Below are 11,512 nucleotides of genomic sequence, written 5' to 3'. Positions count from 1 at the left end.
GGGAAAACTGAAACCCTCTCTCCTTTCTCGAATAAAAAATCTTTCAACATGTATCACGTCATGGCAGCACCAACATCCAACACTGGGACCTTTCCTACATCATCACCGCAATCTCCTTCCGCTACAATGCCGATTGATGTGGTCTCGTCACCGTTAGTTCTCTCATCGCCGACAATGAAGTTGACGGAAAAGAATTATCTAGTTTGGAGACACTTCATGATGGCTACTTTGACATCTAATCACACAATGAAGATGATCGCCTTAATAATCGAGTCAATCCAGCTTATCTTTGTTGGGAGGAGCTGGATCAATTAGTTTTTTCATGGATTCTAAACTCACTTTCTGAGAATCTTCAACCTAGGGTTTTTGGTTGTGCTCATGCATGGCAGTTATGGGGGGAACTTGATTCCTTCTGTAACTCTCAAACCAAGGCTCGTACTCGACAACTGAGATCTCAGCTTCGATCAATTTCACAAGGCTCAAATTCGATTTCCTCTTTCCTCTCAAAAATCAAAGGATTAGTTGATTCCTTGATTTACATTGGTTCTCCAATTTCTATTTCGGAACACATTGGTTACATTTTGGATGGTCTGAATGAAGAGTTTCAACTAGTAATTACCTTAATGGAGAGCCAACTGGATCCTCCAACACTCCACAACCTTGAATCCTTCTTGTTAACCTTTGAGTCTCGACTTGACAAGAATAGAACCAAGGTACTCTCTGATGCACTTTCTGTCAACATTGCCTCTGATTCTTCGCCAATGGCACCAACATATCCAACTAAGAATGAATTACAAGGACAATTCTCTCATAGTTATGGTAGTCCTGGATACTTTCGTGGTGGTAAAGGACACCGAGGAGGAAGAAGTCACTATAAGCCTTCTTCTGCTTTTTGTGATTATTGCAATCGTTATGGTCATGACCTCTATGTGCTACTATGCACCTTCAAACTTTGGTGATTCAGTTTCCTATGGTGCTCCTTATGGTCCTGCTGGACACTATTTGTCCCCTACTTCAGCACCTCGACACATCAGATATTCTAACAATATCTTCATACCTCATCCACATGAGCCCTCAAGGTTACCATCACATTATTATCCAGACTATCCTTCAGATTATTGCAATCAGATTCACTTCTTGGACCTGGTCCTAATCGTGGCAGCAAACAACATTTTCACAATTATGCAATGGCTTCCTGTGCTGATAACATAGACCAAAATAATGCAAAAGACAACACACATGTGGCTTGGTATCTAGACTCAGGAGCCACAAATCATCTTACAACTAATCCTTCATTACTTCATGAGCCTGTAGAGAAGTTTGGCCATGAGCACATCTATATGGGTAATGGTACTGGCATCCCAATCTCTTCTGTTGGACAGTCTTCTTTACATTCGGTTCTTAATCCTCATGTCTCTCTCTTGTTAAACAATCTTCTTTGTGTTCCTTCAATAACTAAAAATCTTCTAAGTGTCTCACAATTTACAAAATACAATCAATGTTACTTTGAATTTCATCCTAACCTTTGTTATGTGAAATCTCAGGCTAATGATGAAGTTTTACTTCAAGGATCTCTAACTAAGGAAGGTCTTTATGTTCTTCATGGTCTTCATCAACTGTCTAGTCATCCTAAACTCCCTATTAAGAACACTGATTTGAGTTGTGTTGGTTTGCTCAATAATGTCTCTTGTAATCATTCTAGTACTTTTTCACTTTGGCATTCGAGATTAGGTCATGCTCATGAAGCTATAGTCAAAATTGTTTTGAAACAATGCAATATTCCTCATAGTAATAAAACTATGCTTGATTTATGTTCATCCTGTTGTTTAGAAAAATTGCATAAATTGCATGCTCCCCTTTCATTGACTGTCTATCACTTGCCATTTCAGTTAATTTTTGTTGACTTGTGGGGTTATGCACATGTTCACTCCAAAACAGGTTTTAGGTATTATCTTTCCATTATCGATGCTTTCTCTAAGCACACTTGGATATTTCTTCTAAAACAAAAGTCCGAAACACTTTCTGTTAAGGTTGTGCAAAGTGATTTTGGTGGTGAATTTAGGCCTTTTGGTGAGTATTTGAAATCTTTGGGCATTATCCATAGACTTTCTTGTCCCCATACTCACCATTAACAAGGCACAATTGAACATAAACTTAGACACATTGTTGAAATAGGTCTCACTCTGTTAGCTCATGCTAACTTACCTATGATCTATTGGGATCACGCTTTTCTCACTGTTGTCTTTCTCATAAATAGACCACCTCTCCTACTCTTGATCTACAATCCCCTTATGAACTCCTATTTGGCTAGTCACTTGATTACTCTCAACTTAAAATCTTTGGTTGTGCTTGCTTTCCTCATCTAAGACCTTATAATAAACACAAATTCAGTTTCAGAAGTTCAGAATGTGTATTTCTTGGCTATTCCTTATATCATAAAGGATATAAGTGTCTATCCAAAGAAGGCAAAATCTACATTTCCAAAGATGTAGTTTTTAATGAGTTCAATTTTCCATTTAAACAATGCTTTCAAGATTGTTCAGTGCCTAGTTACAATAGTGATGAGTCACGTTGTAATCCCTCTTTGCCAATGATATGTAAGCCAATTTCTCCTATTACCATTACATCTTCACCATCTAATTCAAGTCATGTTCCTACATCATCTCTACATATTGGTGCAGAATCTCCAAATTTGGACTTCTCACCACAAGTTCCTACTGCTATTGAACCTCCGTCTCTCACACTATCTGATTCATCACCTACTATTGATGAAATCAATACTTCACCAACTATTCCAGACACTTTAGCTCCCATTACCTCCTCCAATTATCCTATGCAAACTAGGTCCAAATCAGGAATTTTCAAACCAAAAGTCTATCTTGCTCATACAGAACCTACAAGTGCTAAAACTGCTCTTGGTATTCCTGTCTGGAAAACAACTATGCAAGTTGAGTATGATGCTCTTATAGCTCTAGATACTTGGACTCTAGTTCCCCTTCCACATCATAAACATGCCATAGGTCCGAGTGAAAGAAAATCCTGATGGCTCGATTAACAAGTTTAAAGCCAGACTAGTTGCAAAGGGTTTCATCAAAAACATGGCGTGGAATATTGGACATTATCAGAATCCTGTTGTGTAACCAGTCACTATCAGAATATTGTTAAATCTGGCTGTTACATATCAGTGGAAGCTAGAACAATTGGACATTAATAATGCCTTTTTAAATGGTTTTCTCAAGGAGGATGTCTACATGAATCAACCTGTTGGATTTCAACACAGTGACAAGACACTTCTATGAAAACTAAACCAAGCTATATGTGGGCTTAAGCAAGCTCCTAGACAATGGTTTGAAAGGTTAAAAGGTTCTCTGTCTAAACTAGGTTTTTAGGTAAGCAAGTGTGATAATTCTCTCTTTATTCACACTGCTCTTACACACAAACTCTATGTCCTGGTTTATGTTGATGATAGCATAGTAACAGGCTCATCCCCTTTTCATGTTAAACAAGTCATTTCTGATTTAAGCAACACCGTTTCTCTAAAACAACTTGGTCCCTTAGATTACTTCTTGGGAATTGAAGTTAAACACAAATCTAAGGGTTCATTGTTTTTGTCTCAAACCAAATACATAAGGGATCTCCTTGATAGAGCCAAATTATCTTCTGCCAAGTTAAACATCACTCCTATGGCAAGCAACTGTAAACTTACCAAACATGGAACAGATTTCTTTGAAGACCCTACCTTTTTCAGATCAATTGTTGGTGCTCTTCAATATGCAACAGTTACCAATCCTGATATTTCATACAGTGTAAACAAAATTTGCCAATTTCTAGAAAAATCTCTAGTATCTCATTGGACTGCAGTTAAGAGTATTCTTAAATATCTTCAAGGGACTCAAACTCTAGGCTTAACCATCAATTCTGCACATTCTGGATCATCAACCAGCAAACTTTCAGCCATCCCCTTACTTGCTTTTTGTGATGTTAATTGGGCATCTGATATGGATGATAGAAAGTCAACATCAGGTGCTTGCCTTTATCTTGGTCCCAATCTTGTCACTTGGTGGTCCAAGAAGCAACATACTATCTCAAGGTCTAGTACATAAGCAGAATATAGAAGCCTAGCTCTAGCCACACAAGAACTCATGTGGATTGAGTCTTTACTCACTGAACTTCACATTAGTTACAATGTTCCTACTGTTTTTTGTGACAACCTCAGTATAGTACCAATGTCTCATAATCATGTTCTTCATAATAGGACAAAACATATTGAACTTGATCCCTAATTTGTTAGAGACAAAATTCTAAATAAAACTCTTACAGTTCAGCATATACCTTCAGAATTCCAAACAACAAATATTCTAACAAAACCTCTTCCAAACAATCAGTTTATCACCTTGAGGAATCAACTTCAAGTCTAAGACAAAGACACCAAGATCTCTGAAGCTTTGTCCTTAGCTCTCCCTCGCTTTCTGGGGGTATATTAGAATAGTATTATTCTTTATCATATTTGTAAATAACTAACCTTTGGTTAGTTAGTTGTGACTTAGTTAGCATTATGTTTGATATAATTTGGAATTCAGTTACTTTGTTAACTGTTCACTTTACCTATATTAGAGGCTTTAGTTTCCTCTATTCAAACCATCAAAGATATCAATTAAACATTGCTTACTCATTTTCTTCTTCTCTGTCTTTTCTCATTTTGTTTCTTCTCTCTCTAATTCTCATCCTCCATAAACGTTCATCCTCTTCTTCATCTTCACTTGCTCTCTTTACAAAGCTAGACCTGTTATGTCCTAGAGTATTCACAAAAAGATAAAGTCTTCACAAACTTCTCCAATCCAAAAAAGTATGGATACTAAAATCTTTGATATTGCTATTGCACACATCCTCAACAAAACAAAACAACCACCAATTCTGGTACCTGGCAATGGATACTCAATACACATGGCATGAAGAAGGTCTATATTCCTATAACTATAACCTAAAGAAGGTGAACATGAAACTTTTGGTGGAAACCAATAGAGAAAGGTAATTGGAGTAGGAAAAATCAATGGTCAATATCCTCTACCTTTTATTTCAAATGTTTTATATGTCAACGGGTTAAACATAACTTATGATCATAAGTCACTTGTATGACAATAATTATTGAATATCATTCTCAAGAAAAAAACATGTTCGATAAATGATAAAAATGGTGAAACAAATTGTAAAGATGATGGAAAATACAATCTTTAAATGATTAATCTCTCCAATATTTCAAAACAAAGATTTGTACGTGTGTCTCTTGATTAGAGAGCATAAAATATGGTTTTGGAATAAAAAGTTAGAATAGATAAGCATGAAACATATATCCAAATTGAAAAGGTTAAACCTAATAAAGTATTACTTGTAATTTCCTTTAATAAATATATTTTATGTGATGCTTGTCAAAAAGGAAAGCACAATAAATATAGTTTCAAATATGAAAGTGAAATATCAACTACTAGACCTATGCTTAATTAGCATAGACATGATTTCTCAGATGAAATATGAATATGTAATAGTAGATGATTGTTCAAGATTCATGTGGTTTATGTTTCTAACCCATAAAAATGAAACCATCAAGAATTTATCTGTGTTTTACAGAAAAGTTCGAAACTAGCAAACTTTTCGCATCTATGAAATTAGAAGTGACCATAGAGGTGAATTTGAGAGTGAAAAATATACAAAGTTACGTGAAGAAAATGGAATCTCTCTTAATTTCACATCACCAAGAACTCCTCAAGAAAATGAAATTGTTGAAAGAAAGAAGAGATCACTTCAAGAGATGTATATATCATTTGTGAATGAAAATAATCTACTTACTTATCTCTAGCCATAAGCTATCAACATTGCATGTTAGGTGTAGAGAATCATTTTGATCAGAGTCCATATAAAATATGGAAAGGTTGACAACAACAAATTTCCAATTTTCACGACTTTGGTCGTGAATCTTGAATACAAATTATCATTTTGAAAATTTGATTCTAAATATGACGAAGGCATGTTTATCGATTACTCTCGAACACCAAATACTTACAAAGTCCTTAATGTTGAACTTCTATTTCATAAGAATCTATTCATGTCAAGTTTAATGATGTGTTAAAGACAAATAAATAATAATTAGATCTAGAAGATTGTATTGCATGAATTGAGCTTAACACTAGAGATAATGACTTAACAAATAAGTCAAAGGAAGAAGTCAATGTAGAACATGTAAGTGTAGACCCGTCTGAGAAAATTAGTGATAAGACAAACCATCCATAAGAACTCATCATTAGGAATCCATCACAAGGAGTTGGAAGCGGATCAACAACAAGAGATATCATCAACATGAGACATCAACATCATTAGTCAAAGAAGATTGATGAAGTTCTGCTTGATGAAGGATGGATATTAGCAATGTGAGATGAAACCAAACAATTCAAGAGAAATGATGATTGGAATATGGTTCTAAAACCATAAGGCAAATTGTTGGTTATGTAGCAAGCAAAAGTGTAAAGAGAAAATATGTGATGTAAAATGCTTAATTTTATTCATCGACAAGACACATAATTTATATAGTGGGAGAAAGAAAACTAATGTAGAAAAAAATATATTCCTACATGAATAGCATAATGAGTCATATAAGTTCTCTAACATAGTAGGTGAAATATTCCTAACAACCATATTGACTCTTTATTTCCTAATGAATACAAATGTAACAGTTTCTGAGTTATATTAATCAAAAGTCCTCCTTGACTCTGGAGCTGCAAACTCCAAGTTTTGGTCTCAATAATTCAAATCTTGCTTTAGGAAGTGTCTTTGTTAGGATGTCAGCACTTTGATTTTATGTTTTGCAATAGATTAGTTGCACATTTGATATATGTCATAAAATGATCTAGTTCCTTTGACAGGTTCATCATCTATTTTTCATTCTCCTCCTAAAACTTCAATTGCTTATATTCCTCCCAGTTCCACCTTTCCAAGTCAAAGAATTGGATATCTATACTCACAATTACTATGTTGCTTTGTGGTAAATAGATCTTGTAGGCCTTTGACATTAAGTTATAGCCTACAAAAATCTCAGATTATGCTTTCTTGTCCAACTTGTCTCTCTTAACCCGGGGAATGTAAGGGAAACACAAATAACTAAATGTTTTTACATTAACCAACTTCTGTCTCTAGCCATACCATACTTCAAATGGTGTGCTTTTTATAAAGCTTTTGATGAGAATCTGTTTACGAGAAAAACTTATGTATTTATTACCTTTGCCCATAACTTCTCTAGGAGCACTTTATCATGAAGTAAGCACCTAACCATCTCCATAATTGTTCTGTTTTTTCTATCAACAACACTATTTTGTTGAGGAGTATAAGGTACTGTCAGTTGGCGTTAAATGCCTACATCTGTGTAAAATTTGTTAAATTTTTCAGAGTTATATTCAGTTCCATTATCAAACCTGATGACCTGCTTCTTGCACCCGCTTTGAGTTTCAACCCAAGCTTTGAATTTCACAAAGATGTTAGCAACCTCGGATTTAAATTTCATAAAATAAATCCAACATATTCTTGTGTGATCAACAATCAAAGCAATATAATATTTACTACCATTCAGTGATGGTGTACTCATAGGTCCTCCAACATCTGTATGTATAAGTTGCAGCTTTTGTGTAGCCTTCCATGTAACACCTCAGTTCTGACATGCGACCTCCCAGGCCCATGAATATATTGAGCGTGTCACCCATTAAGCTTAAATATTCCCTGTAGTATTTTATTCTCCTCCAAGGGGAGCCTTCCGCGACTCGAACTCGTGACCTCGGGGATAAATAGTCACTATACCACTGAGTCGCTACCATTAAGCTACGCCTTTTTATTTAACACCCCAGTTATGACATGCAACCTCTCAGGCCCATGAATATACTGAGCATGCCACCCATTAAGCTTAAATACTCCCTGCAGTATTTTATTCCCCTCCTAGGGGAGCTTTCCGCGACTCGAACTCGTAACCATAGGGATAAATAGTCACTATACCACTGAGTCACTACCATTAAGCTAGTGTAGAGAGGAAATATGTGATATAAAAGACTTGATTTTATTCATCAACAAGACACATAATTAATTTATACAACATGAGAAAGAAAACTGATACAAAAAAAATAAATTCCTATCTGAATAGCATAATGAATCACACAAGTGCTCTAACATAGTAGGTGAAATATTCCTAACAACCATACTAACTCTTTATTGCTTAATGCATACAAATATAACAGATTCTGAGTCATATTAATCAGCACAAATCTATCATGATAACAAGATAAGTTTTTAGAAATAAAGTTGATGAAAAAGACAATGTGATGAGAAAAAAAGCAAGGTTAGTTAGTTGCTCAAGGTTACCATTAACATCAAAGTATTGATTTTACTGAAACCTTTGCATCTATTTCTAGAATAGAAGTTATTAGAATTCTTATTTCCTTTTCTGCACCACACAAAATTGCTCTTTTCTAATAGATGTAATAAGTGTTTTTTTTTAAATGGTTAAAATAAAGAGGAAGTCTATATCAAACAATCTCTTGGCTTTGAAGATTTTGAAAAACCAAATTATACTTTTAAAATAAAAAAGACTATGGTTTGAATTAAGCTCCTACAGCTTAGTATAAAAGACAAAACAATTATCCTTTTAAATATGATATTACTAGAGGAAATGAAGATACTACCATTTTCAAAAGAATTAATCTAAAATGATCTCAATAGTGTACAAGTCTATATAGTTGGTATCATTTTTGGTGATACTAATGATAGTTTTGTCAAGAATTCTCCAAGCTTATGCATAGTTAATTGAAGTTGAGTTAACTAGGGAAGTTCTTTCTCGATTTACAAATAAATCATAAAAGTGGAGGCATCTTTATACATCAGTAAAAGTATACTAAAGAGTTTATCCTGAAGTACAAAATGGAAACTTTGAAGTCTATGAGTGCTCCCATGTCCCTATCTGTTGTTTTAAACAAATACGAGGAAGGTAAAAAGGTTGATCAAATAAATTAAAAAGGCATAATAATATTTCTTCTGTATTTAATTGCTTTTAAACCTCACATCCAATTTATTGTCTATTTATGTACCAGATTTCAAGCAGGTCGTAGAGAGTTTCATTTTCAGGCTTTAAAAGAATTTCCACATATCTCATTTGTACAACTAATCTTGATCAATCTTATGAGAAAACTAAATATTTCAAGTTAGTTAGTTTTCGTGATGCTAACTTTATTGGAGATAGAATTGAAAGAAAAAGCAACATTGGTGGATATCACTTTGTTAGATCAAACATGATGTCTTGGTCAAGAAAAAGCCAAAGCACAATTTCTCTACCAACTTCTGAAGTTGGGTATGTTATTGTTGCAAGTTGTTGTCCACAACTACTTTGGATAAAATATAAATTAGAAGATTAACTTCTTTTGAGAATAATATTTTTGTTTTGTATGATGACACTAATGCTACTAAGCTATTTAAAAATATCATTGAACACTTCAAGGTTAAACATTGTTGGGAACAAGTGAATAATCAAATAGTAAAGAGTATAGAGACAAGAGAATAACACAAGAGATTTGGTAATGAGGTTCGGCCAATTGTGCCTACGTCCCCGGGAGCGTTGAGCGGCTACCACTATATATTATTAGAGAATAAGGATTAGTGTTTTACTATTCTTCTCCTTGTTACAATAGGTTTAACATCAATATATATAGTCCTCTACCCCAACCCCTTTACATCAGCCCAAGCCCATAACTTGTATTGCTGTTATCTAGAGATATGAGTCATTGCACAACAATCTCCACCTTGGCAAATATCATCAATCTCCATCTTCCGTCATTGGGTTGGGGGCGCTCCATAGTCCATCATCAGTGAATGTTCAACAAGCTCAGGCAATGCCAGAACTTGCCCACAATAACCGGTTTGGTTAACATATCAGCTGCATTTTCTGAAGTGTGAACCTTCTGCAATAGTATCTGCCCACAAGCTACCAACTCTCTGATCTTATGAAATCTCACATCAATATGTTTGGTCCTAGCATGATACACCTGATTCTTTGCCAAGAAGATAGCACTCTGACTGTCACAATACAGCGAAACTCCACCTTGCTCAATGCCTAACTCATTTACTAGCCCCATAAGCCACAAGGCTTCCTTAGAAGCTTCACCAGCTGCCATGTACTCTACTTCAGTTGTGGACATAGCAACAACAGACTGAACTGATGATCTCCACATAATTGGTCCACCTGCAAGGGTGAAGACAAACCCCGTTGTGGACCTTCTATCATCCAAGTCTCCTGCATAGTCCGAATCAACATAACCAATAACTGAAGGCTTACTCTGTTGGCTGCCAAACATGATACCGAGACCTGTAGTCCCCTTCAAATATCTGAAAATCCATTTGACTGCTTCCCAATGTTGCTTCCCTGGTTTCGACATGTACTTGCATACTTGACTAACTGCTTGTGCCAAGTCCGGTCTAGTACAAACCATAGCATACATCAAGCAACCCACTGCACTGGCATATGGAACCTTTGACATGTATTTCTTCTCTTCATCTGTCTTTGGACACTGATCTAGGGAAAGCTTGAAGTGATTTGCCAATGGAGTGCTCACTACTTTAGCATTGCTCATATCAAATCTCTCTAAGATCTTTTCAACATAGCTTTGCTGGGAGAGCCATAGTTTTCTAGCTCCCCTATCCCTGTGAATCTCCATCCCAAGAATCTTCCTAGCAGCCCCTAAATCTTTCATGTCAAACTCCTTACCTAGCATGACTTTCAGCTCATTGATATCACTCAAATGATTAGCAGCAATCAACATATCATCAACATAAAGTAACAGAAAAATAAACGAACCATCGTCAAGGCTTCTCACATAAACACAGCAATCATACTCACAACGCTTATAACCAAGCTTCAACATATAAGTGTCAAACCGCTTGTACCACTGTCTGGGAGACTGCTTCAACCCATATAGAGACTTCTTCAACTTGCAAACCAAGTGACTCTGTCCAGCTGCACTGAACCCCTCTGGTTGTGTCATGTAAATTTTCTCCTCTAATTCACCATGGAGAAAGGCAGTCTTCACATCCATCTGTTCTAAGTGCATATCCCGGCTGGCTACCAAGGCAAGCACTGCCCTGATAGAAGTGTGTCTCACCACTGGGGAGAAAATCTCATTGTAGTCGATCCCCTTCTGCTGTGAATACCCTTTTGCTACAAGACGAGCCTTGAATTTTTCCCCTTCTTTTTCTGATACTGCTGGCTTCCTCTTGTACACCCACTTGCACCCAACTGCACGCTTGTCTGGGGGCAATGGAACAAGCTCCCAAGTTTGGTTCTTCTGTAGAGACTCCATTTCCTCCATCATGGCACTCATCCATTGTTCTTTCTCCTGGCAGTTTATAGCCCCTTGAAAGCTACATGGATCTCCTGAAATGATATGGAGAGCAACTGAAGCCATATCCTCAAAGCCATATCTCTCTAGAGGTT

The 11,512-nt window shown here is 35.9% G+C and overlaps 1 protein-coding gene across 1 annotated transcript; it reads left to right on the top strand.

Annotated features, from left to right (window-relative positions):
* On the top strand, nt 3,099–4,103 carry LOC109326340 (uncharacterized mitochondrial protein AtMg00810-like). Its single transcript, XM_019559031.1, has 2 exons — nt 3,099–3,136; nt 3,470–4,103. Exons 1-2 carry the CDS (start codon nt 3,099–3,101, stop codon nt 4,101–4,103), a joined length of 672 nt encoding a protein of 223 aa, XP_019414576.1.

Source organism: Lupinus angustifolius, chromosome LG14, assembly GCF_001865875.1.
Source record: "Lupinus angustifolius cultivar Tanjil chromosome LG14, LupAngTanjil_v1.0, whole genome shotgun sequence".
Classification (NCBI taxonomy): domain Eukaryota; kingdom Viridiplantae; phylum Streptophyta; class Magnoliopsida; order Fabales; family Fabaceae; genus Lupinus; species Lupinus angustifolius.
The sequence above is the reverse complement of the archived record's forward strand: the minus strand, read 5'-3'. Positions and strand labels throughout refer to the sequence as shown.

What these genes read in the sequence shown, in the direction of transcription:
- LOC109326340 (XM_019559031.1), top strand. Translation starts at nt 3,099, where the DNA reads ATGGCGTGGAATATTGGACATTATCAGAATCCTGTTGT. An exon ending in CATTATCAGAATCCTGTTGT is followed by an intron (nt 3,137 to 3,469) that starts GTAACCAGTCAC and finishes TGTTGATGATAG; the next exon opens with CATAGTAACAGGCTCATCCC.